The sequence below is a fragment of the Rhipicephalus microplus genome, chromosome 2, assembly GCF_043290135.1.
Source record: "Rhipicephalus microplus isolate Deutch F79 chromosome 2, USDA_Rmic, whole genome shotgun sequence".
Classification (NCBI taxonomy): Eukaryota; Metazoa; Arthropoda; class Arachnida; order Ixodida; family Ixodidae; genus Rhipicephalus; species Rhipicephalus microplus.
This window is the reverse complement of record NC_134701.1, coordinates 266139858-266167842: the sequence shown is the minus strand read 5'-3', so window position 1 is coordinate 266167842 and position 27985 is coordinate 266139858. Positions and strand designations below refer to the sequence as shown.

Sequence of the window (27985 nt, the reverse complement as noted above, 5' to 3'; positions counted from 1 at the left end):
ATAAAGGACACTGATGACCACGAATGTGAAGGCATTTTATGGCAGCATATTATGTACAAGAAAAAAGTTCAAGTAGGCCAGAGGATGTACTCTGTACATGGCTACGGCGGACTGCAGAGCTGGACTACCAGGTCCTCCTTGTGCTCAACTTGTACGTCGGCAAGTACTTGCTGGACTTTCTCCATCAGGGCATCCATCTGCAAATGATGCATGGCACATGACCAAAATGGTTACAGCAGAGCTATTACAGTATAACTCTTGACAGAGGTGCTAGACCATGGCAAGCTACTGGGTGTTCCCTGACAAAGAGATGTCAAGGAGTGCTATCCTGCCATTTGTCCTTCATACAAGCTGCACAATACGTGCGGGTTTGCCCTGAAAAGAACAACTGTACCCATATTTTGGAGAAAGAAAGAATTCGACAGGTCTCATGCATTGTGGGAAACAGTTTAATGCTTAATGCGATGTAGTCAGCAAGTGATTGTCTATGCTGAGCCAAGGTATAGGAGGTGCATCGACATGTTTTTGTAAGTATAGTAGTTTTCCCATTGTGGGCTCACCAGGAAAGTTGGCTGCACCAGTGTTTATAGGGTAACTTATGGTCTGACGTAACGTCAGCACTCGCGCTGGAGCACAGACGTCAGTATCACTGAAATGAAGTGCACACTATCGCGTGGTGATGCGAGTATAATTCGTTTGCACATTCTTCCAGGTTCGAGCAACCCTTGAATATAGCTTGCTGAATCATAGGAATACAATGCGATGCTTATTAGACTACTATCAAAATGGAGCCAATACTGGAGCCACAACAGACGTTAACCCGACATGACGCCCATATCATAGGAGTACATATGTAATGTTCATTGCTTTCTTATAAAACTAGATAGCACTGAAACCACAAGCGACGTTGAACTGACATTATGCCTGCACAAGGCCTTATTCCTGGCGTGGATGTGTGGTAGAATACCTGACTGCTACGCAGAATGCTTGGGTTTACTTCCTGCTGGGATCCACATTTTCATTCTTTGAACTTGTCAGTTCAATGCTACTGATGTCGGTTTTTTTCTTAATGCTCTTGCATTTAAAGTACCAATGTCTGGTTTTGCCACTCCTGTTCAGATGTAAGCTTTCAATCACCAAGGGCGCATGCCCAAGGTAAATGGTTATGTGCCACATGTGCCTGGAGCAAACGGTTTGAAGATGTAGGCATCAAGATTTTTACATTCGTGTCATGACCAGACAGTCATATTTATCAAACCCTTTTACTCTGTCTAACTTATTAGTCTATACAAAGTTTAGAAGGCAATGACAAGAGCACCATGATACGCAGTTAGAGAAATAGATTAATACATACGTAGATAGAAATGCTCAAAGTGCTTTTGGTTCGCTAAGAAATGCTTCAGGGTGATTCTGCGAGAGATCGAACATGGGTGTCCGGACAATATTTTACAGCGAAAGCTGTTATGAGATCAGAACACGAGTCACCAGCAGCGCTGTAATTGTCCGCCGTCGCCGTTGCTTCTGCCGCCGGTGACCATAACCAGTATCGCAAGAAATAAGAAAGAAAAGTTCAGTAAATAAAAACAACAAGGACACAATGGGACTCGAACCTGGGTTCGCTGCGTGCCAGCCCAGTATACTACCACTGAGCGATGCCGGTGCTTGGAAGCCCTTTCAAAACTGGCCTTAGGCAGGCTTGATGTCGGGAGAGGAATCGCGTTAATGTGAGTAATAAAGCATTTAGGAACATCACAGGAACAACCAGGCGTCTCACAATGTAAATTCCATAACGATTAGGTAGTCTAATGTTCCAACCCATCAGAAAACTTGTTCTCGACCACCTATTAACTGTGGTGCATACCCACTTTAGCCCTAATTCTTCGTCGCCAGCCACTGCATAAAAAAATTGCGCAAAATTCCTAGCACATGTGTAGCGGTTACCACGCTGCTTCGAAGAATGATGAAGGATAGCATAGTGAATGCTGGCTTACTACACAGCTGGCACCCTTGCTGAGGGTGCTTGGTTCATGCACCTTACAACGGCACTGGTTGTCCATGAACCTATATTCTACTAAAACTTCTAATTCTAATTTTTAGCAGCAGCAGCAGCAGAAGAACTTCATTCTGATAGCTTGCATTAAGCAATATTATTATTATGTTGTCATGACCGTGCATAGCACCGCGAGAGGATGTTTTGGATGAGCTCGCCAAAACCAGCTAGGCGCTGTTGAGAAACGGCGGACCGATCCCGCCGAAGCCACCACTGTTGCGAAAGACGGCGACGCCAACACGGCCCCGGAGGCGCCACTGCTTTCAACTCCGCCGGGAAGGTCACCAGCCGTTTGGTAGCGTATGTTTATCAGCTCGCGACTGCTTCTGCGCAGAGCTGAGGAGACGAGCGGACGAGACGACGGTGAGTTAAACAAGGTTTATGTACAGCATATATACAGAGGCGTTACAATTTCGGCACTGGGGCCGACAGAGACTCGAAGAGCCGAGCTCTTCTCTCTAACACATAGTTCAGCCTTTCGCCTAAGACCGCTGACTCACACACATGTCGGCACTCCGACACGGGGACGCCTCTCACATAGGATCTCCGATCGCGACGCGCCGCAGGGCTTCTTTTATTTACACCGGGCCCAACTAAAATGTCCAATCAGAAGCGCCGCTGGTCTTCCGAGCAGGCTCCTCCAATGGGGTTCGCCGCGCGATGCGTCAGGCCACCAGACATGAGGACGCCGGCTCGCTGTCACGTGCGCAACTGACTCAATGCACGTGGGCCACAGATGCGCCGCGCGTGTTCACGCCGTGGAGTTGTTCGCGCCCGGCGGAGTGCGGGCTGGCCTTGACCCAGATTGCCTGTTTCAGAGGCACGGACGTTTGACGAGGACTCGCTGGCATAACAGCACCCCCGCCGCCAGACAATGCACCGGAAAGACGAGCTGCTTCCACGGGGCTCGGATGTCAGGTGCGCTCGTTCGCCAGGTCCCTCCAGGTTCGCCTCCAGGGCCATGGGGAGAATACAGCTCCAGACTGTTCCGGGAACACATCCCATCATTGACGACGGATCCCCGCTCCACTGGCTTGTCGCCACAACTTGCTGGCCCACTTCGCTCGTCTCTTCTGACCATTTTCGGTTTCAGCACTTGTCGATGGTTCTGCAACTTGCTAAGAACGGTTCGACAACAGACAACACATGACACAAGCAAGTGCCCTCGGTCACCCAACAGAACACCAGACAAAGTATAGAACAACATATACCTATCTACGTGTCTATCGGAATTTCGTTCCCTCTACATCAAGAGGCACATGTGGGACAAAAGACTCTTAAAATGACAACTCAATTTTTTTTTCCCACGTACAACAACGTAACGAATTAGAATACCACATAAAGTTGGTCCCTTGAGATCACTCTGAACGAGAGCGCTCAGCCCAGGTCGTGATGAGGTCAAAATTTTGCCCCGAATCGCCAGCGAGAAACCGAAAGGTTGAAAAGTTACTAGCTGGAACGCACTGCTCAATGCACCTGCATTAGCGTTTACCTTTTTTTTTTTTTCTTTAGCGAACGTCAAAGTTGCGCTGTGGAGCAACATGCTCCACCTCAGTAACCGGCCACTTTTAGGCGACGATACCTATGCGGCACCAAGAGCGGCTCACACTTGCGACGTTGCACAGGGGAACAACGATACGGCTTGCTACTGATTGACTCCTCACCGCTTAGCTCGATATCGTGTTCGATCACCCTCATGTTTCCGGGGCGGTCCGAAAACACGTCTTCAAACTCGGAACCAATCTTTCTCAGGTCCTCTTTCTCAGGTCCTCCTTCACTTAAGCTAGGCTCTAGGTTTATCTGCTCCCAAATTACTTTCGATCTCCCTTCGATCACCTCACTAGAACTCAAATTTTCTGCTTCCTCTTCCCCTGAAGCCTTCAACAGCTGATTTATGACCGCTTGATGTTGAACATTGGGTTTCATCAAGTTGTAAATTTTGTGCTGCCGCCTTCCTACTTGCACCTCATAATTTGTATCGCAAGGCTTCGATAATACTTTGGCGGGCCCTTCCCAATCAACCTCAAGCTTGTTCCTTTTGGGTGACTGCAGCCGCATTACCTGATTATCAACTTCAAAAGCGCGCTTCTTCCCCGATTTCTCGTAGTGCTCCTTCGACAGCACTTTTGCCGCGTTTTTCTGGCTTTCCACTCGCGCTTCAATTTGGCTTTCCACTAGCGCTTCAATCGAGAGATCCTCACTCTGCCCTCGAATGAGCGTCTCTCGACCAACTCTCGGCAGCTCGCTCCAACTTTCCGCTACAGGCGAGAGCGTTGCAACCCTCTCGCTCTGACTCAATGGCGCCACGTCGTCTCCCCCAGCGCATACCGCGCCGGCCGCTCCCGCGACGGGCCGCTCGCGTGACTGCTCACATGACTCATGCGGAAAATTTCCTTTCTGGGGTTCCGTCGACCCGCCGACAAGGTCACTTGAGAGTTCACCGCATGGAACCAAGTCAAGCTTCCGCGAAAGCTTTCGCGCTTGCGATCGCGTGGGAGCCATGCACGCTAAGTTGGGGAAGAACGATTTGCCCTGCTCTTTGAGAAGCTGCTCCGAGTTGTTGGAGAAAAGATAAGAAAAACGACCATTCAGCGCGGCAGACACAGCCGCTTCGGTGCAAAGCTTACCGAACGGGCCTTCAATGACAACGGTGGCGATTGGTAAGCGAACACTCTGCACCTCGGCGACTTGCCTGATCCACGCGCATTCTCCTGTGAAGTCATCCGGAGACACCAATGAAGGATGGACAACGTCCATGGTTGCCGCTGAGTCTCTAAGTGCTCGGCACGTTTTCTCATTGACCCTAATTTCTTGGAGATACGGCTCCAACAACCGCATGTTTTTTTCTGATTCTCGGATCGTTGCGAAGGCAAACTTTTCCTGACAGTTTCTCGCGATGTGCCCTTCCTTTTTACAGTTGTAGCAGATTAGCGGCTTCCGTTTGTTTTCCGGTTCTAATGCCTGTGTGGTAGAAACCTCACTCGATTTCTCCGCTTCTGTTTGCCCTTCCCCTACACTGTCCTTCGTAAGAGACGGGTCCTTCTTGAAATTACGGTGCGGAGCGGGTTTCCGTTGATCAGGTTTCTTTGAAAAGCCCTCTTTTCTTTCATCCTTTTCAACGCGCACTGCCCTGCTATGCAACTTTCGGCGAGTATAATACTCCTCAGCTAACTCTGCTGCCTTGTTTAGCTGTACTTCACCAAGTTTGTCCTGCAGCCAAAGTTTGACATCCTCCTCGATGCAGCGGTAGAATTGCTCCAATGCAACGCATTCCACCACTTTATCGCGGTCGTCATAAACACCTTCGCCCTTGAGCCATTCAATCAAATCGGCTTTAAGACGAAACGCGAAGTCAACGTGTGACTCATTCCCCTTTTCAGCATACCGGAACCTTTGCCTGAAAGCCTCGGGTGACAACTTATAACGTCTCAAGAGCACTTCCTTAACCTCGTCATAGCTCTCAAACGCTTCCCTCGACAAGCAAGTTATCGCGTCGGACACTTCGCCGGGAAGAAGAGCTAGCAGGTTCCGCGCCCAAAGAGGCCGCTCCAAACCGTTTCGCTCACAGACGTGTTCAAACTTGACGAGATACTTCGCCATGTCTTCGCCTACTACGAACGGTGGCAGTTGGTCCCGAATTCTAAAACCGCTGACCTGAACCGTCGGAGAAGCTACGCTAGGCGCCTGCGAACACTGTAGGATTGCCAATTCTAGTCGTTTCAACTCTAGGCGCTCTTGTCTCTCGGCCTCCTCGCGCTCGCGAGCTTCTCGCCTTTCTTCACGTTCGCGAGCTTCGCGCCTTTCTTCACGTTCGCGAGCTTCGCGCCTTTCAGCCTCTTCACGAGCTTCTCGCCTTTCAGCCTCCTCACGTTCGCGAGCTTCTACTTCTCGCCTTTCAGCCTCCTCACGGCGTGCTTTAATATCCACCCAGGCCTCATCGACTTCCTCAGCCGACACTCCCTCATCCTTCATGATCTCAAGGATCGCTTGCTTTCGTTTCGCACGGCCCAAAGTAATGCCGAGTTCCTCACAAATTTCGATGAGTTCCTTCACTTTAAGGTTCTCCATCGTTCACACTAGCCTCTTGCTGTTTGCCCCTGTTAACAATTTACTTGCCGTACCCACTATAAGTCAACTAGCAAGACGCGCAAGCAATTTTTCACTCTCCCCTGTTTACCCCCTCCGCATTAACTTTGGTTTCAAAGCACTTCGACTTTGCTTGAAACGATCAAAGCTCACTCTAATGCTTCACACAGCCCTTCTCTAAACTACTACAACCTGAGCTAGAGTAGTCTGGTGAACTGAGGGGAAAACATCAGGCACTCACCGCATCGATGTCGCTGACGCCGGCCGATCCCGCAGCTGCCAACCACTGTTGCGTAAGGCGGACCGATCCCACCGAAGCCACCACTGTTGCGAAAGACGGCGACGCCAACACGGCCCCGGAGGCGCCACTGCTTTCAACTCCGCCGGGAAGGTCACCAGCCGTTTGGTAGCGTATGTTTCTCAGCTCGCGACTGCTTCTGCGCAGAGCTGAGGAGACGAGCGGACGAGACGACGGTGAGTTAAACAAGGTTTATGTACAGCATATATACAGAGGCGTTACAATTTCGGCACTGGGGCCGGCAGAGACTCGAAGAGCCGAGCTCTTCTCTCTAACACATAGTTCAGCCTTTCGCCTAAGACCGCTGACTCACACACATGTCGGCACTCCGACACGGGGACGCCTCTCACATAGGATCTCCGATCGCGACGCGCCGCAGGGCTTCTTTTATTTACACCGGGCCCAACTAAAATGTCCAATCAGAAGCGCCGCTGGTCTTCCGAGCAGGCTCCTCCAATGGGGTTCGCCGCGCGATGCGTCAGGCCACCAGACATGAGGACGCCGGCTCGCTGTCACGTGCGCAACTGACTCAATGCACGTGGGCCACAGATGCGCCGCGCGTGTTCACGCCGTGGAGTTGTTCGCGCCCGGCGGAGTGCGGGCTGGCCTTGACCCAGATTGCCTGTTTCAGAGGCACGGACGTTTGACGAGGACTCGCTGGCATAACAGCGCACATAGTACAGCTCATGTAATCGGGGCTAAGGAAGCCTTATCCGTAACTGCCGACTTCCATAATGAGCAGCTATGCCGTTATAAAGATGCTTTCTCCCTGTCTGTTTCCCTTGCACCCCATGCAGAAGATACGGGAAGCTTCACACACATAATGCAACGCACAACATACGTAAATAAGCTTTTGGAGACATTACGTCAGCCGTCTACCTAGGCGTTAATTTCTTTTCTCATTATCACCTTTTCCACGTCATTCTAAAATAAATGTTTTTGTATAACCGCGACCTTGGCGTTCCTGCCTGTTGAAAACGTGAAGGTGACGTTTTATGTCGCAAAACCACCACATAATTATGAGAGACGATGTAGCGGATAGCTCCAGAAATTTCGACCACCAGTTGTTCATTAACGTGCACCTAAATCTAAGGGCCCTCGCCTCTACCACTTTGACAGCATCGAAATGCGACCTTCACGGCCGGATAGAGAACTGCACAGGGGCACCGGTGGTGCTACCGGTGGTGCTAAACGAAATTTGTCCTTCAACACACAGGGTGGGCCCAAGGAAGTTTTAAAAAAAATTGCTGGAGTGAAAATTCTTGCCCACAAGTGAAGCCGTGCCAACTATAAGATGGTGGATGCAGAAGCCATCTTACTAGGGGCATGATGAGCTGTTGGCTTTCTGCAATTGAGAAAGAGCGTTATCCTCGCACGCCCACCGAGTTTACCGTGGCAATCTTTTCGGATCAGATAGTGCTAAAAGTGCGTCCTTTTGTTACTAATTTTCTTTAGTAAGCCTCGAATTCATAGTCTTTTACAACTTGAAGTGCACTATTACATATCTCGAAGCGCTGCTCTTTTCCGAGGTTGTTGTACATTACCTTAGTTTTCTTAAAATGAATCTGCAGAAAACGAAAGTAATGTACAACAACTTCGGCAAGGAGCAGCGCTTCGAGATAGGTAATAGTGCACTTGAAGTTCTAAAAGACTCTGTCTACTTAGGGCAGGTAATAACCGCAGAGCCGAACCACGAGATTGAAGTAACTAGAAGAATAAGAATGGGGTGGAGCACATTCGGCAAGCACTCTCAAATTATGACAGGTAGATTGCCACTATCCCTCAAGAGAAAGGTATATAACAGCTGTATCTTGCCGGTACTTAGCTACGGAGCAGAAACCTGGAGACTTACAAAGAGGGTTCAGCTTAAATTGAGGACGACGCAGCGAGCAATGGAAAAAAAAATGGTAGGTGTAACCTTAAGAGACAAGAAGAGAGCAGAGTGGATTAGGGAACAAACGGGGGTTAAGGATATCATAGCTGAAATAAAGAAGAAGAAATGGACATGGGCCGGGCATGTAGCGCGTAGACAGGATAACCGCTGGTCGTTAAGGGTAACCAACTGGATTCCCAGAGAAGGAAAGCGGGTTAGGGGGAGACAGAAGGTTAGGTGGGCAGATGAGATTAAGAAGTTTGCGGGTATAAATTGGCAGCAGCAAGCACAGGACCGGGTTAACTAGTGGAACATGGGAGAGGCCTTTGTCCTGCAGTGGACGTAGTCAGGCTGATGATGATGAATTCATGGCAAATTTAACTGGAGGTCAAGTCACCGATACCAGTCTCTGCAGACTATATCTTTGGAAACAACCATCTTTTAATTTATACATAATGTAGCTCTTAGCCTAACAAATAAAAGCCGCTTGATGTCCAAGTGGGGACCACCAGAAAATAGCAGGTTTCTGAGAACTTTGGAGGGCAAAAGCTGGCTTCACTACTGCTGGCAAAGCATTGGGGGAGCTTCCACTCCAGCATTTTTTTTTAAAACCTCCTTGGGTGGGCCACACATTATCAGAGTAAGAACATTAGACAATCCTGTTCTTAAAATGTGAAACCTTGATGTGTTTTTGAGTCACGGCAGCGCCGTAAGAGAAGGGACAGAAGGAGTGCGGTGCTGTTGAGTTAAAACGCCTAGACTTTGTACAGCTGTTCACCATAGACGATACATGAAGCTCATGGCTCAGACTGAGTATTCTGTGCTGATTATTTACTCGTTCGCAAGAAGATTGCTAGAAAAAAAGATTTCGTTGCGTAAATGTTTTGGATGTTGCGTCATTACAGAAGCTACTGCCAGAGGCTCATGCTATTCCTGCACAGACAACGTTTGCCACTAATGTTTTATGCCCCTCAAGGAAATCGTCCGTTCATCCAGTGACACGTGCTATGAAATCAAACCTTTGTGAGTGGTAACTCTACATAAACTCGTTCAAGTGCCAGATGAAATGTCAATTCTGCTTTGAATCCAAGAATACAAAGCAGAAAATACGTTCTCTGTCATTGTGATAAAAAGAGATGCACGTAAATCTTCCCGAGCTTGTACTAACCCTTGCCTGCTATTTTTCTTCTTTTTTTAAGAAACAGCGTAAGTGTTCACAAGCGAAAAGGTGTCATAACAGTACTGAAGGAAGCCCATTCAGCAAGGCCACTTTGGCCCCCTGTATTTCGTAAACAAAGAAAATGAGGACATATAATATTGAAACCATGTATTGAGTGACGTAAGCGGACTTGGATAAAAAATTCTGGTTAAAATTGGGACCGTATTTTTCATTGTCTTTTTCGAAAATGAGCTTTTTAAAAGAAACACGCTTCTTTAACTATTTTATACTTCGGTATATATTGGTATATATTGGTCTATATTGGCACTTCAAAAAAAATTTTTTTTTGAAATATAAGAAATGTGCCAAAGAGTATCAAAGATACCAACCTTTTTTATTTTGACCAATTTTGCCATTTTTAAAAATTTTTAGGTTCTGCAAACCACTTACAAAAAGCATGAATGTAATTCACTGTGATGCATATTGTTACGGAAAAGAAGAGACGCCGTAACGACGAGGCTGGGGATTAGATATATTCAAAACCAGCGGTAATGGCGTGCCCGGTTCACCAGCGATCGAGCGGAGACAACTTTTCGTCTTCCTCGTCGGCACACACGCGCGTCACCCCATAGAATATCAATATACATGCATGTAGCATAACCCCCGGCGGCGCAAGCACCGTCTCGGCGCATTTAGATGTCAACGTCACTAGGAGAGTTGTAGGGCTTCAAGCGCGCAACATGTACAATATCGGTAGCTTGTTGGGCACATGAAGGCAACGGGGTGGCAGGACCAATTTCATATGTTACAGGCGTAACCACACGAAGGACTCTGTATGGGCCTGTGTAGTGAGTAAGCAGTTTTTCTGACAAGCCAACTTGACAGGTCGGAGACCAGAGCAGTACCAAAGAACTGGGCGGAAAGTGTACGTCGCGGTCTCGTTGGTCATACAAGCGCCGTTGCTTCTCTTGAGAGGTCAGAAGGCGAGTGCGGGTGATTTCGCGTGCGTGAGCGGCCCGAGTGATAGCGTCCGAGTGATAGAGTTTTGTAGGAGCAAAGTCCTACGAAACTCCGGACGTCTTTGGCTGACTGGGGTACAGGAAAACTGGTGACTGCACGAATTTTCTCGGGGTCCGGCTGCACACCAGAGGCGTCGACAAGGTGGCCCAACACTGTAATTTGCCGGCGTCCGAAGCGGCACTTCGACGAGTTCAATTGGAGGCTTGCAGTGCGGAATATGTCGAGAATAGCTGACAAACGCTGAAGGTGGGTCTCAAATGTTGGGGAATATACAACGACATCGTCAAGATAACAAAAACATGTTGATCATTTGAACCCTTGTAGCAGAGAGTCCATCATGCGCTCGAACGTGGCTGGGGCGTTGCATAGCCCAAATGGCATAACCTTGAACTGATATAGGCTGTCTGGAGTTACAAATGCAGTCTTCTCTTGGTCTTTTTCGTCGACAGCAATCTGCCAGTAGCCGGAACGTAGGTCTATCGGGGAAAAGTATCGGGCGCCGTGGAGACAATCGAGAGCATCATCGATGCGGGGTAAAGGGTAAACGTCCTTTTTCGTGATTCTATTCAGATGACGGTAATCCACGCAGAAGCACCATGTGCCATCTTTCTTTTTAACGAGCACAACGGGGGACGCCCAATGGCTCGAAGAGGGTTCAATGATTCCTTTGGCTAACACCTTGGTGACTTCTTGTTGAATTATTTTACGCTCGGTGGCAGACACCCGGTATGGTCGCCAATGAATGGGATGAGAATCACCTGTGTTAATGCGGTGCTTGACGAGTGAAGTCTGGCCGGGTGGACGGTGGTCGATGTCGAATATGTCGCGGTACGAAGCCAGAAGGCGGCATAGCGCGGTTGACTTCTCACATTCCAATGACGGGCGCAGTTGCACCATCGGCGACACGGACGGCTTGTGTTGCGTAGGCGTGAGTACTTTTTGGGGGCGGCGACAGAGACGAGCGCTCATTATAGACACCTGACCTCCAGTGTCAACTAAAGCCGTCCAAGATAGACCGTCCACATGCACTTCCAGCAAGTTTTTATTAGTAGGGAGCGTCAACGGAAGATTGGGGTCACTCGCACTTGGTGCAGCACTACCTCCAGGAGCTGTATAATCTAGTTTTACGTTCGGGAAGATCCATAGTTAGTCGGCGATGGATAGCGGCGGGGTTGGGGCGACTGAGAACGGCGGCGTTGCGGTGACGGTGAACGAGCGGTAGAGCGGCTGTTAGGTGCATCGGAAACAGGATACCCACGGCTGGGCGAATACCGACGGGGCTCCGCGTATGGCCGAGGAGAGGAAGAAAATTGGCTCCAACGGTGGGGCGACCAAGTACTGCGACAGTAGCGGGAGACATGGCCAACTCGGTGACAGCGGAAGCAGGTTGGCTTGTCGTCTGCTGTTCTCCATTCCGACGGATTGCGGGATCGCGGAAGAAAATATGAGTCATGGCATGGTGCATTTATTGTCATCAGTCTAAAGGCGGGTCGGGAAACAGCGCAGGCCACAGGAAAACCGAGCTTGCAATTTATTGCCTCACGGCAGCTTGAGTAACAGAGATCGCCGGAGCCATTTGTGCGGCGCCATGGTCGAGTGGAAGTGTAGGCAATGGCACCGGACTTGACGCCTCAAGCTCCCGTCGAACTATACGTGTCACGTTCTCTTGCATGGGTGTTGCGGCACTGAGATCGGAGCAGGTAGATGTAACAGCTGTCTTTGGTAGGTGCGTAAATTGAGGCAGGACACGTCGGCTTTTGGCCCTTTCGAAGCGGCGACATTCTTTAATAATCACATCGACGGTCGTCACGCTAGTGTACATGATCAAATTGAAGGCGTCATCCGCGATGCCCTTGAGTATGTGACTCACTTTGTCACTCTGTGTCATTTGCTCGTCCACTTTCCAGCACAACGCGAGGACGTCTCGTATGTACGAGACATATGACTCAGTTGAGGACTGCACACGAGTGGCGAGTTCTTTCGAGCTTCCATTTGGCGACCGGACGGGTCCCCAAAGATGTCGCGTAGTCGCTCCTCTAAGATATCCCAGCTGGTGATCTCGGTCTCATGGGCGTCGACCGAAACACGTGGGGTGCCGTCCAAGTAAAAGATTACGTTGGCGAGCATCATGGTAGGGTCCCATCGGTGTGTCTGGCTAACACGCTCGTACATACGGAGCCAGTAGTCGACATCGAGCGCAGGTTGTGCGGAGAATGTACCTGGATCACGGGGGGTGGGCATCGTCAGGTATGTAGTGGCTGGAGCTACAGATGGAGACGCTGACAGGCTGTTGTCATTGGTAGCCATGGCCGGAGACTGAATGATGCAGCCACTGCGAAGCTTCGTGGTGAAGACGGGGAACGCTCCACCTCCACCAAATATGTTACGGAAAAAAAGAGACGCCATAACGACGATGCTGGGGATTAGATATATTCAAAACCAGCGGTAATGGCGTGCCCGGTTCACCAGCGATCGAGCGGAGACAACTCTTCGTCTTCCTCGTCAGGCACACACGCGCGTCGCCCCCTAGAATATCAATATACATGCATGTAGCAATATTAAACCACAAGAAAAAAAATTGATACTACGTTTACAGTGTGCATTGAATTCGCCTGCAAAATCGGGAAATGTGACAAACAATAGGGAAGACAGGCTCAGGTTTGCGCAGCACGGTTTGCTGTCCTAGCGGAGAGAGGGCAAAGCTCCGGTCGCTCGGAAGGGCGTGTTTGCTTGGTTTTCCCATTGCGCACACGGAAAAAGTGTTCCTTGGGGATTCTATCTCGCATTTTTCACGCCAAGGGCGCCGCTCCTTTGTCATCCTGGAAAGCAGGTACGGGCTCCTACTGCATTGTAAGCTGCTACAAAAGTTTAGAGATGACAAAAAGGTGAAAACTGCCCGACAAGTTTTAGCGTTTCCAATGAAAACAGTGCGAGGAGCAAAAGCGCTAACAGTGGATTATGGCAGTTCGCTGATACTCCACGTATTCGCCTCTTTGAAAAATATGTCGTGCACAGTATTACCAACTATTAATTAACTCTGAGAAACACGATGATTGGAGTCATATGAAAAGAAAGTGCATTTGTAAACTGAAGCTGCAGCAAATAGATTGATTGATATGTGGGGTTTAACGTCCCAAAACCACTATATGATTATGAGAGACGCCGTAGTGGAGGGCTTCGGAAATTTCGACCACCTGGGGTTCTTTAACGTGCACCCAAATCTGAGCACACGGGCCTACAACATATGCAGCAAATAGGCAACCACTTTCGAGGTTGGCACTGGCTTTCCGAGACAACCATTTGTAACGTGAAAGTGGCGGAGCTTTCTAGATTAATAACACTTGAAATACCATACAGTGAGTACTGCAAGTGTTTTATTCTGCTGAAGGCTGTACACTTCTCGTTGCCCCTCAGTGTAACCAGATTTATACTGTGTGTTCGCGCTGAGCATTTATACGTACAAGCCTTGCAATCACACCCACTGATAAATTAGCAGGCTGAGGTGTTGCGATGCTATGATTGAAGTCATGAGTTCGATTCCCACATATGCCAGCTCAATTTCCATTGGAGCGAAACGTAGTAACAGTGTGCTTAGATTTACGTGGAAGAATGGCAGACAGGACGTGTTGGTATTGCATATTTCAAGCGTACGATGATATGACGCTAAATGTAAACAGAAGTGGCGCTCGGTGTGTGTGCACCCTCTGTACGTTGTCGTCATTGTGCCTTACACTTGAAGTACATTTAGGTGCACACTGAAAAAACCTCAGGTGGCCTGAATTAATCTGGAGCTTCACACCACGGCATGCCTCTTTATGCTATCATGGTTTTGGCACGTAAAATATATCATTGCATGTGCCTGAGCTGCAGGCTCTATACAGCTGTCTCTATAAAAACGAGTTGAAAAAGAACCAAGGTGGTAATAAAATTTTCTATGGTTTCGCAAAATTAGAAGTGGTTATAAGGGACAAATCTCAGTGTAACTAAAAACATGCTCAACCCAAGTGGGTACCGTATAATATGATGAAGACCAAGGGAGACAACAAAACAACCAAAGCGACATTCGAATCAGTGAACACGCTGCGTGTAAGGCGTGGATATTATCTGGAATGAAACGTGCATGGTCGAAGTAATCGCAATATAGTTTTTTTTTCTGGAGGGGAGGGGGCACATCATTATGCTTTCAAAGGAGCTGTAAAAAAAATCCAAGGTGGCATTGAACTTGCGATACGAGGTTGTTGACATCCGATGAAAACCTCAGCACTTCCACCTCTGTCTATTTAACAAATTTTATCACCATACTCCTACTCTTTGCGAGTCACTTCTTCTTCAGTCTTCTTAAGTATCAACTAGAACTGATCATCCTAATAAAGTTGGTGTTATGTCATGTCTAACCAAAACATGCAGCGATTAATTTGTTCCCAGAACATCAGCACACTGGAACCGTTTTCCAGAATCTGTGGCCATCTTGACCGATCACTACTTGTTTCGTTATTCACTAACTAGCATTGTATAAATGCCCACACCTAGTTACCTGTTCTCTTTGCGCACAACGTTTATACATATATATATTTTTTCCCAGTCAAGCATGTTTCACTACCCTCCATAATGAATTTGGCCCGGAGGGTATTACCAAATAAATAAATAAAAGTGAAACTTATAAAACTGAACACTGTGCATTGCAATGTTGTCAGCAACTAAACAGGGCAGACCTAAGTTCAGGCTCTTGGCACGAACCTCCTAATAAATTTAAAGTGGCACGAAAAACTTGGCATTCAAAGCAACCGAAATCCGAGCACTATATACAAACGCACGCAAAAGCGTAGCGGTGGTTTGCCAATAGCTCCGAGAAGACAACTGCCTGCAGCAAATGCACTTTTTGCTGGTAACATGTATCGTCGCCTCACTTTTTATGCCATAGAAATGCGGCTATTCACCATCGACATGCACATAGCACTCGCTCAAAGACATCGTGTTTGACTTGCTTGGTCCCGCAAACGTTGTCGATGAACGTCTCTCGGTTCTGGCGAAATTCACACCGTGAGAATGTTTTTAAGATCTTTTTAAACCTTTGGAGCAAGTCACAGGTGAGGCTGCATGTGCAGGGTAACCAGACGAGTGACCGGTTTTTGCTAGAAAGGCGATGTAACGCGCGTGCCGCCTGGCGAGATGGGAGGCCTATAGTGAGATGCGCGTGCTGTCCCCTTCAAATATTTCTTTCGCCACGCTGGGATCAGTTTTGTGAAATAAAATTTTGGTTCTGCGCACCTCAAATATACCCACATAACATATAAACATCCAGACAAAACAAAAACGTCGTCCGGACACGAATGTTAGATCTCTCGTGGAATCGCCCTTCACATTTAAAGCCTTCAACACTATGCTTCTGAATAATTAAAAAAGTGCTTCATACAAAGGGCTTCAGTCCCTTTAGCTAAATCTTTCTGCAGCTGCATAGACCATAGTGCGTCAAGAAAGTAACAGAGATGACAAGGAAGAAATGAAACCAACCACTGAAAGCCTGACCATGGTAACTGCTACCTGCTTCTAATAGTGTCTGTCCTCTCTGAACTGTGGTGGTAACAGGCACTATCCTCTATAAGGTACTTGTGCATACCAGAAAATATGCTGGAGTATTACTACAAAAGTGGCTTCTGTGTCATCTCGCAGTAAAGAATGACGCCTACTGAACCAGATGTCAAGTAAAAGCTCCTTGCCACAGTGCCCGATATCAATGTAGCAGTAAGAAGTGACAGTCCCTTTAGCTAAACGTTAAGGGGAGCACAGTAGAAAAAAGACCGATGCTTTGACCTTTGATTCTTTATTTACACTTATTTCCCATCTATTTCCATTCAATTTTTAGTCGAGGTGTGCCAGAATATGCCATAAGTGAGTATGATAATGCCACCACCACTGGCTTTTTTTTTAGTTAACCTTTGGTATTATGCTATGAATAATACTGAAAAACATATGGTTGTTTATCATGTTCATGAAAAATGTGGTAGCAAAAAACAGTGTTAAAAATACATTATAGATTATACGTTAAAGCCGTTACTAGCGAAAACTGCACAACTAGGCGCAACAAAACAAGACTCAAACTTCAACTGTGGGGTGTATGAGCATAGATGTAGCCATTGCGACTATTGTAAACAAGGGTATAAATGCTTATCAGAAGGCATTGAATGGCGGGTCCTGTAATGCATAGGTCTGCCAACTAACTGATGAGTAGACTCACTCAGATTCAGTCTGGCTCAAAAAAAATTCTGGTGAGTCAGAGACTCAGCGAGCACAGCCGAGTGCAATTTTGGTAAATATACGAAGTGTGTGCTAGTCCAGCATACTATAATTTTAGTGAAATGTTTTTGAGGGAGCCTGGTTTAACAGGATCTTGGAGTGTGCTAGTACGAATAAGAAATTTTTTTGCGAGTTATAGTAAGAGCTGCAGAGTAATTTTTGTGAATACAAATGTGTGCTAGTCCACCTAACTATTAATTTTTGTGAGCTTGTTTCTGATTGAGCCTAGTTCCATAAGATATTGGCGAGCCAGAGTTTGTGAAACCCATCTGAGTAATTTTGAAGAAAAGAGTGTGTGCTTGTCCGGCTTACTAGTTCTTGTGAGATCGTTAAGCAGGGTCTTGGCGAGTCAGAATTAGAGTAAGTCAAGCTGAGTGCAATTTTGGTAGATAGAAGTGTGTGCTAGTCTGGATAACAAATTCTTGTGGGTTTGTTTCTGAGAGAGTCATGTTCAGCAGGATTTCAGCGTGTCTGAGTGAGCCCACCTAAGTGCAATTTAGGTGAATACAAGTGTGTGCGAGTCTGGCTAACTATAATTCTTGTGAGCTTGTTTCTAAATAAAAGCTGGGTTTTGCAAGGTTTTGGTGGGCAGAATTTGCATGATCCCAGCTGAGAGCAATTTTGGTGAATAAGAGCATGTGCTAGTCTCTCTAACTACCGTATTTACTCACATAATAGGCGCACTTTTTTTTCAGAAAATCCGGCTCGAAGTTAGGGGTGCGCCAATTACGCGGGGTAAAATTTTCGAAAATTTTTTCAACTCGGTTCTCGCGCTTTAAATCTGCACATTTGTCAAGTAAAAGGCGACTTTATCGTTTACCAATTAATTCAGCATAAAACAAACATACCTACGTACCTTTTAATGAACAAGTGAGAGCCGTCAACTGCACACACACACGTAAAATTTATTTACACAAAAGTCGTAGCTGTTTCTCCTTTTCCCTATTCGGAGTCAGAGTCGGAGATCACACATTCATCCTCGCCGAGCGGGGATTCGTTTTCGGTGTCCGAATCATCCGCACCCCACAACATGTCATCCTCACTCGCATCCAGTGCGTTCGAGATACCCGTCTTCTTGAAGCTTTTCCAGACGACTTCGTCAGAGATCGCCTGCCACGCTTCCACGATCCAAGCGTACAGCATTTCCACAGGCGGCCTCTTAATCTTACCACCTGTAGTCAGCTGATGTTGTCCTCCAGCCATCCAGGTGTGTACAGCCTTCGAACATTGTCCTTGAAAGGTTTATTCAAGGACACGTCCAAAGGCTGCAGTATCGATGTGAGGCCGCCCGGAATCACTGCCAGATCTGTGCGCAGCTCCTTTAGCTCATCTCGTACGCGGTCTACTAGGTGCCCACGAAAACTGTCCAGGACAAGCATGGACGGCAACAACAGGCCACCCGGCCGCCGACCCCAGACTGTTTTCACCCAATCCATGAGTTCCGCGCTCATCCAGTCTTTTTCCTGGACTCTGACGTAGATGCCTTGAGGGAATTTCGCCTTTGGGAGCGTTTTACGTTTAAAAATAACGTAAGGTGGTAGCTTACGCCCATCCGCTGTCACCGCCAGCATTACGGTGCATCGTTTATCAGCGCCAGGCGTTCTGACGATGACGCTCCGTGCACCTTTCTCCTCCACTGTCGTGTTCCACGGCATATCAAAGCAAAGGGGGGTCTGATCAGCGTTGCCGATCTGGGACAAAATGAAGTCTTTCTGCTGTCGGAGCTTTTTAACAAAACTATGGAAGTCCACCACTTTGTCCTCATATGCTGCAGGCAAGCGCTGGCACAAGGTGGTCCGCCTTCGCAGTGCGAGGCCATGGCGCCGCATGAAACGAGTTGTCCATCCGGAGCTGGCTTTGAACTCTTTTGCTTCGATGCCCTGCGCTCGGGCTATTCTGCGCGCCTCAGTCTGCACAATATCCAACGACACAGCACAGCCGTCTTGTCGTAGCTCCCGTATATGCCGGACCAGTTGCTCTTCGACGTTCGGATACCTGCCGGTCTTGGCACCGCGGAAAGCCCGTCGTGTCTTCTTCATCGCCTTAAGTTTTTCTTCTTGGTCCCTCCAGTACCGAATACTGGTTTCTCCAAGCCGAAATGCCTGCTTGCAGCCCGGTTGCCGTGCTCCAGCGCGTACTGCACTGCCTTCAGTTTAAACCCAGCCGTGTAGCTCGCGTACTTCCCCATGGTGGAACCAAAGTTCAATACACGACCACAACATACACACATCGCTTGCAAAATGGCGTTTCTTTCTTTTTCTCTGATGGTGGTGATGGCGATCGAGCCCCCGGCGTTGTACACGTGACTTCCAAAAAGCGCGGCGATTTGGGGGGTATCAGTAATTGATGGAACAGCCGTTTTTTTTTTCGCTCATGGACGCTTTTTTTTTTTCAAGTTTTATTTCGACAAACACGTTGGTTAGGTCATTGCACTTCGAATTTTTTTTATTTGCTCGTCGATTTGCCTTCTTTTTTTCTTCAGGGTACGGGGACCGCGTTCCAACTGTACCGCTGGGGGGTAGAATCGTTTCTGATCACGGCCAAGTTCGGGGTGCGCCTATTATGCGCGGAATTAAAAAAAATCGAATTTTCCGCGACCAAACTAGGGGTGCGCCTATTATGCGAGTGCGCCGATTATGCGAGTAAATACGGTAATTCTTATGAGTTTGTCCCTGAGTAGGACAGATTGAGCAGGATTTTAGCAAGTCAGAGCTCAAGTGAGCCTGCCTGAGTGATCTTGGTTACTACGAGCGTATGCTACTCTGGCTAAGTATAATTCTTGTGAGTGTTTCTGAGTCAGCTAGGTTAAGCCGGATTTTGGCGAGTCAGAGTAAGCACATCTGAGTGTAATTTTGGTGGATACGAGTGTATGCTAGTCTGGCTAACTGATTTTTGAGAGTTCCTTTTCGAGACACCCGGGCTTGCAGGATTTTGGCAATTCAGAATAACAGCGAGGTCATCTGAGTAAATTTCGTAAATACAAGTGTGTGCTAGTCCATTTAGCTATTTTTTTGTGTGAATTTGTTTCAGAGTGTGCCTGCTTGAGTAGGATTGGGGCAAATCATGAGTTCGAGTATAAGAGAACTTTGGGCAGAAATACGCTATAAGATGGAATGTGAGTGAAAAGTTAACAATGAAAGGCGGGTCTGAAGCCAACTGAACCAAACACATACTGTTTGCACTCGGTTATAGTTACTCAGGCTATTTTGTTCTCTTTAGCTCAATATTAAGAATGCTCGATAACCAAATCCAAATTTTGAAGATTTATAGTATGACATGCAGAGTATGACATGCAAAAAACCACTGATTGAATGCTTTCCCGAATGACAAGTTTTACATAGCCCTTTTTACTGCATTGCAAAGGATTCAATAGATCACCCACCAAACAATGAAGGCAACTGGGGTCACCAATTGAACGTTTGAGTGTATAACAGATTTCTTACTTCCTTGGCTTTTTTAAGGGTTCATTTTCTTTTTTAGACAGATAATTGATGAAAACTAACTGACAATGATGACGAGGAAGTACAGAGGATGTTACAGAAGTAATTGTAATGTAAATGCGGAGAAAGAAAAGTGGACGAAAAAGCTTGCTAGCCGCACGATGCGAACCTGCGACATTCGAATATGTGTCCGATGCTCTACCACTAAGCTACGGCTGCAGTCATCTCACTTTCCACATTATAGGGTATATATGTGCACTTTAAACGTGGGAGCATCGGTCAGCGCCGCCTGTTGCTATTATGGCGAATGTGAAACTCTTTTTTGCCCGTTGTTGTCGCGCATAGCACGTGATCTTATCACGAGCTGGCAGCCGATCAACAATCCCTCCTATACTACCTGAAAGCATCAAGTATGCCAGAACAAGACCCTCGCAATGAATGAAGAAAAGTGAATTTAAGGGCTTGTCTTCTTCATTAAACACAACATTAGTGAGAATGTATGCTATGAAGCGCGGTTCACATTTCTGTGGCATGCCATAACGAGCATAGAGTGTCCAAAAACAGTAAGTTGGGAAACTTTCACCTATCTGCTCAGTGAAGGGCGTACCTTCTGTAACTGTAGTGGTGCCAGAGGAGGACGAGAGAGAATCTCTTGGGGAGAACTGTTTCCCCCGAGTAAGCATGGAAGCCCAACTGCAGGTAGTGCTAGCACCGAGACACGTTGTGCGTACTGCCGGCCTCGATTGAGATATTCATGCTGCTCCAGCTGAGAGTCCAAGGCAGAGACGTCGATCACGTTCCTGCGAGTACACAATACAAAATGAAATACGCAGCTACCACCAATATGGCGAGATTATGCTCTTACGTGTGGTGAACATCTTAGAACACATAATGCAGGGCTGTCCGATAAAACACAGATGTTTCAGGCAAGTACACAAGATGGGTGCCTTTTTTCATTGTTCTTTCGCTCAGCCTAGCATTTTATTAAAAATGCACCAACTGGCCCAAACGAGAGCTTTAGGTGAACACCTCTTCCAGTCAATAGTTTCCAACAATGCTAGTGCTGCGAGAGACTAGTGCGATACATGCAACAGATAGCTTAGAATACAGACTAAAGCATACAAATTGTGCTTACAGTTTTAATGGTAGCCTCTCAGTTCACATAAAAGAATCACTACAGAAAGTGTGCAATTGTCAAGAAAATTCCCAAATGTTTCATTGTGATTCTCTTAGATGCGAGATCTGTAGTATGAAACAAAAACAATGGTGAGTGTGTGAACTTAATTTGGGATTTGAAGCTCAGATACTTTCTAATGGACAGTAATGTACAACAAATTGAGTTATGACAAAAAAGTCACGATGACATGCCCTAAAACGTGCACCTGTGTTCCTATTCCCAGTCTGAAATGTGATAATTCTTTTGATGCATCACTAAATAGCACAAAGGCAACTCAAATCAGAAGAAAAAGTGATGTTTTGTTCAGGAGAGATCTTACACGGTAGCAGATACCTACACAGGTGCATAGGTGGTGATGAACTATCGGTAAATGGACCATCAATAGCATCGATATTTTTTAAAAACTATCTATAGTGTAAGAAAACTTATCAAATGTATGACTATTGATAGACATTGTATTACCGATAATATTATTGATAGCATTACTATAGGTAATAGTAATACAAGTAATTATGCCATTGCTAGTTAGCGATGCCGCCAAAACTTTCACGATATCCTACTATCAGCAATACTCAGTTCATTTACGAGGAATCTTTTGGCGAAAGAAATACATTGTTTACACAGTGAAATCGCCAGATCGGGTCCATTGAAAAATTTATATTCGAAAGCAATCTAGCATCTTACAGTTAACAAACTTAGTTTTTAGTATTTTCGTGTTTGGACATATAATCACAACAATGACCCCTTAATTTGACATTGACTACTTTGACCTCATAACCTACCACTTGCTTGCGTTTGCTCTCCCCTCTCTCTTCTCTAGGCATCCCTCGCAGCAGCATTAACACCCCCACTGTGCATGTGGGTGCCTTCCCCTCTCTCACCTCACAACGCCGATGCAAGGAGTGCCTGCTAACCTATGCTCGCTCCCCCCTCTCATCTAGACATTTCACCCCACGGCGTTTACGCCGCCATTGCGCATGCATGTTCCATCCCCTCCTGCGCTTCCTTCTTCTCGCTTCGCCGACGCAGGCAGCATCTGCTAGTGAGTTTCTTGATTGGGAAAAAAACAAAACAAACAAGTGCTCGTTCTGCACAACCATTCACTGGCCACCCCGTATATAAAGGCACTGGTCCTTGAACTCCGAGGTAGTGCTGGTGGAGGATTTCTCCTGTGCGTTGTTGAACAATAAAAATTCGCAGCATGTGCGTAAACTAAACGTGAACTGTGGGTATTTGTGTCCAATCGCAGTCTTCTGTCTCTCACTGCCCATTAGCAGCAATAGGCATGTTCCAGTAGGAAACACCGGTCTATCACTGCGTGTTTCGCACCTCCCCATGTTTCTCTCCGGCGCAACACCGAGATGAGCACCAGCGTCAACATTGCCGCCAGTGTAAATGTTACTGCTCGCAGCTACGCATCTACACATTGTTTCGTTTAGTTGGGTATGGCTAAATTTTCTTACTATGCATTCACCATTCCACTGCCCTCACCTTATAGTCAAGTCTCAATGTCACTTTGAACTCCTTGGTGCATTGCTGTTATACAATCATTACTAATCCATAGTAACTATGTCTACACTGCCCTATTCTTATGCAATCATCGCTGTACTTTCATTGGGCCAACCATTTCATTGTTATAATTCTACTGTCATTTCATTGATACCTTGCAGTGCCTACTTTGGCATTGTCCCCATTCTTTGTGTAGTTCCCATTGTGCTCGTGGCAACAAGGTGAGATAGCAAACTTTTCTTCAAGGTAACTCCATTTGTACTTGGAAGATTAGAGAAATTACTGTGGCAGGAGATACACGAGACAACAGAGCCCCATATTAAGGCCATTCCGTGATAACTTTAAACGGCTCGTTTGTGCCACTTTCACAAGTGCCAACACTTACCAGTGTAGAAGCCCTTCAGCATGGTGGAGGCATCAGTGCAGAAGAGAACGCATGCTATGGTAACAGTATAAATTTACCACATAGATTATCTTCCATGTTGCATTCACATATGACGTCTAGTTGTCTCTGAAGTATAGTTTAAACACACTTCAGCAGTGTTTACAATGCTGCCTATCTCTTCAGTTGAGATGGCATTAAGAAAAATGGTGCTGGGAAGTACTACAGAAACAAAGTGACACAAGCCAGCGAATTTCATGAAAGTGACCCAGTTGGACCAGCAAGAGTCACGTGAACAGGAAGTACAATGCAGTGGTGGGTACCGAGTGCACATCACGAACTGGGTTGGGTCTCTTGTATTTATGGTGCCGATCTTCTCATAAAACAACAAGCAACCACAGGCACTTCACGTCAAAATAATGCGCGTGTACTTTTGGCAGAGCTGCTTGCAACAGGATGTCACAAGTTAGCCACTGACCTTTGGCTTTGCTTATATGGTTTGCAAACGCCTGCGCTTGCAGCATTTGCAAGCTGCTCTGTCCAGCTGCTATGTCAATCTCTACAGCTACCAAAAGAGGTTTGCTGACATTAGTCAAATAGGGTGCATCCTAGTCAAAGGCCACGATACTCATCCAACAGCAGTGCACACTGCTTGTGTTATGAAAGCATTTTTTGAAAAATTTCCACAATTCTGTAGCCATTTCAGCGATGTCACCTCACTGCAAATGCCGTCACGATCTTTCCATTGTCATCAGGACAAGATGGTCATTATCATTTCATCATTCTGATACCAGCTTAATCATCCCATTTTTGGCATGCTGCAACTGCTTCAAAGTCTCACTGCTGCTGTAGTCGCACCGTTATCTCCATGTCATCACACTTTCACCATTGTGCCATGTAAATTGGTCATTCCATTGTCCATAGTGGGAACATCATAGTTTCACCATTATAATTCTGTCATAGTTATCAGTGCTTTCATTTCATTACCATTATGGACAACATTGTCATTCTATGGAACCTGCTAGCACTAATGCATGCTGAAAAAACTGGATGTCAATCAAGACGTGAGGCACAGTGAAACGCAGCTTTCTGATGGTCGTTTACGTCATGTACAATGAAAAATTGCATGCTGCTTGGAAAGCAGGCTGTTTGAAATACACAATGCAAGTGTGTACTTCTCTACATAAAAAAAAGGTACTTCAACAGCAGTTGAAGTGTCTGTCCATAGCTATTTCCTTAACCCATCATTGGCTTTCGCTGCCGGCGATTCACCGGCCGCGGTTGGCGAAGCCAAAAGAGTTTTGACCGGCGAATCGCAGGCCGCTTAGAGAATGTTTAGTTTTGACATTGTTTTATACATAGCACCACAGTATGTCGCGTTTTGCTTCGTATATTATCTGCTAGACGGACATAGTTGTCCATGTTTTTATCATTTTGTAAGCATTTCTTTTCGTCAGTGGCAGAGGGTGCGCTATCTCGGCGTTTGTAAACATGGTGTGGTGGAAGAATTGCAAAAGAAACCCTCCTGTCGAGGCCTTCCCATTGCGCCTACAAGCCGCCAAACTGGCTCATTTTCCTCACCACATCCTGGCAAACAAAGTCAAGAAGAATCTATCAAGACATTGCTTAGTCAGTAAGGCACGGCACACAAAGTCCAAGAGGCGATGGGAGTGTGAAAAATGTGAAGCTGCCCTTCACATGCCCGTGTGCTTTAAACTTTTTCCACACATAAAAATCGTATTGAACCCGTGTGCTCAGATTTGGGTGCACGTTAAAGAACCCCAGGTGGTCAAAATTTCCGGAGCCCTCCACTACGGTGTCTCTCATAATCATATGGTGGTTTTGGGACGTTAAACCCCACATATCAAAAATCGTATTGAAGCACGTGATGCAGCCAAGCACATTGTTAAGTGAATAAAACAATGTTATCCCATGATGTTTGTTGCAGATTTTATTATAGTTTAGGTCCACCGACCCATGCCACCAGCAGGTGCAAAGATTTTCCGGCGGAATACCAGGCGGGAATGGCCAGGAAGTGCACGAAAGCCAATGGGTAACAGCTGCCCCATATCGAAAAATTAAGTATATAATGTTGCACCTAAAAGGCTGGCACACGGGTAATGATATCCAAAGCAGACCACAATAATAATGGTTAGTTCATTGAAGTACATATAAACACTTGACACTTCCTAGACACGCATAGTCCTTGGTTCTTGTGTCATTCTCTCAATTAAACTATATATAGATGGAATGTTTCTTCTCCCTGTCACTTCCAACTTCAATTTAAGAAAGATCTGCTGAACTTGCGATATACGTGTCTTGCTTACTTTTGCAACAAAAGTGATGGTTGTCAATGCCAACAAAGCAACAACGAATCTGCACTAATGCATAAAACACTAAGAGCCCATAGTAGATCCTTCACTCACTCTCCTTGTGTGAGCAATAAATTGTCTAACATGCTCTCAGTACGCTCTGTGATAAAAGAGGCTTCTCTTACGCCGCCGTCTGGTGAATGATCCTATTAAGAGCACTCTGGTCGTCCCCTTTGGCAGGATGTGCTGAGCTGCCTTGTGTGCCGCCATAACTGTCACTGCACAAAAGATACAATTCACACTACAATTAAGCCAGGCTACATGAAAAGGCTGTACACATTTATCTAATGTTCACAGGTCTTCACTAACTCCTCCCCCTACCCCAAAAAAATAGATAAAGCAGCGCAAAAGACACAAGCACACACAATATACAAAGCTTAAAAAGGACCCTGAAATAGTGTTTGAAATTTAGCAGCGTTTAGGCTACAGCACCATCAAATAATTCGCACCACACGTTAAACGAACCACTTTGTATAAAGACAGCTATGAGCAATTATAGCCATACCCACCTTCTCACTAGTGCTTTGCCTTCTCAACTGCATTAAATTTTCAGCCATCCCAAGTTGAGCTCCGTCAAGTGTGCCTGGCAGCGCATGCTGTCAGTACAGTGAACTGTCGTCAGGTGAGACTAAGCTTGCAGAGTGGTTGAGATCTGCTCTGCCTGATACCACTACATTACCAGACAGTCTTTTTTTTTTTTTACATTGACAATTAGCAAAGAAATGCGGATAAACAATGAGCATTTGAGGACAATCGCCAGTAAGCTTAAACTAAGACAACGTGGTTGAGTCCTCCAGGATGGCGTTACAGCCTCAGATGCTTGGATCCTGGCATGGATCGCATGCAAGAGCCCAAAGCTCTCTGCAGAGACGAGATGAGCTGAAGTGATTGCACTCATTAGATGCCTTACAAGATGTTACAGCTTTTCAATTCACCAGTCACTACATTTGCACCCCAAAACCAGGCTAGGGCAACTCCTGCTGTATTTTAGAAAAGAAATCTTAAGATTAACACCACTGCGCAGCTCATGATGCCAACACGGGGCATGTTGTGACATGGGCAGACGATGCTCACTTCCCACTGGACGTTTTATCACATAGACTGGACACCTCCAATTAGAACAGTAGCTAGTGCTATGTGACAAGAAAGAATGCTATCTAGGACGGATGCGGGAACTTTGATAACACTTTTTGTTAAGCCGCTGCGATCTGTCTGTAGAGTTCACGTATACAGTCTTGTAATAAATTGCATGGTCGATGAAAAGGTCATAAATCGCTCTGCAAACGATACTTAGGACTTGCTTAATTTACTCAATGCGTTTATACAAGATCATCAAAATCGTTTCAGGGTCCCTTCAGGTCCTAGTATGGCTGCCTGAGAAGACAACCGTGAACTGATAGTACGAGCCGACTCATACGAAAATATCGCGTCTCAAACGCCATATCAACAACAAGCATTTTGACTGTGTGTTCCGTTTTATTCCTTGGCTCTTGTGACCCAACGCTTTTATCTTTTGACTGAACGGCTTTTCAGAGCAGGCATATCCCACCTCTCGTTTGTGGCTTATCTGCACCGTTTCTTTCGAAGCTATTCTGCGATTACAAGAGAACACAGAAAGGGCAGGCAGTACCTCACGTTTAAACGTCACGATACTTACTGGAAAGAGTGCTGCGATGCGTTGCCTACCGGGTTCGCTAGCAGTCGAGAGTTTTCGCTGGGTTCATCCTGCGACAGGTAACAGATATCACAACGTCAGGGCATACTTACACAACGCAGGAGCGTTTGACAACCCAAAGAAAGACTAATTGGCGCGATCGCTGTCCCTGTCACGATAGTGGGCGTTACCTTCGCATTACCACTCTGAGCAGGCGAGGCACATGACAGTAGGCGCCGCTAAAACTCTGCGGGGATAACATCGACCTTTCTGCAGTAGCCATGCTACACATTTTCAATATCGGAAATGCGGATGGAGCGCGCCGGTGACGGTGCTTCATGCGATCAGCAGCGGCCCGTTACCGCTTTGTGACAGAACGAACCCAACTGGAACTTAAGCCACCGCACTCACTTTTTCCGTTAAGGAGAAACTCTACCTGTGAGCGCTTGTCTTCGTTGCAGCTGAAGCAGCAGCCCATTGGGGAAAAGTTGGATCAAAAGAACGTACGGCCCGTAGTAAACAAACTTTACTCCGCACGGATCATCTTTGACCCCACGCAGTCATATGACAACAGGATCGCACTTCAGTAGTTGAACAAAATACAAATTACATAACTAATAAAATAAATTATTGAACAAATAATAATTTTTTACTATTAAATATAATTTTTA

General features: G+C 46.5%; 2 protein-coding genes across 2 annotated transcripts; both read right to left on the bottom strand.

Annotated features, from left to right (window-relative positions):
• Positions 1–14: 14 nt before the first annotated feature.
• Lamtor1 (Late endosomal/lysosomal adaptor, MAPK and MTOR activator 1) lies at positions 15–27907 on the bottom strand. Its single transcript, XM_037421056.2, has 5 exons — positions 27751–27907; positions 27318–27385; positions 25786–25878; positions 20828–21020; positions 15–197 (listed from the first exon to the last, which is right to left on the bottom strand). The coding sequence occupies exons 1-5, from the start codon at positions 27790–27792 to the stop codon at positions 102–104; spliced, it is 492 nt and encodes a 163-aa protein (XP_037276953.1). The 5' UTR covers positions 27793–27907; the 3' UTR covers positions 15–101.
• On the bottom strand, positions 3454–6219 carry LOC142776717 (uncharacterized). The gene is made up of 2 exons (XM_075880913.1): positions 5904–6219; positions 3454–5822 (listed from the first exon to the last, which is right to left on the bottom strand). The coding sequence occupies exons 1-2, from the start codon at positions 6116–6118 to the stop codon at positions 3602–3604; spliced, it is 2436 nt and encodes an 811-aa protein (XP_075737028.1). The 5' UTR covers positions 6119–6219; the 3' UTR covers positions 3454–3601.
• Positions 27908–27985: the final 78 nt, after the last annotated feature.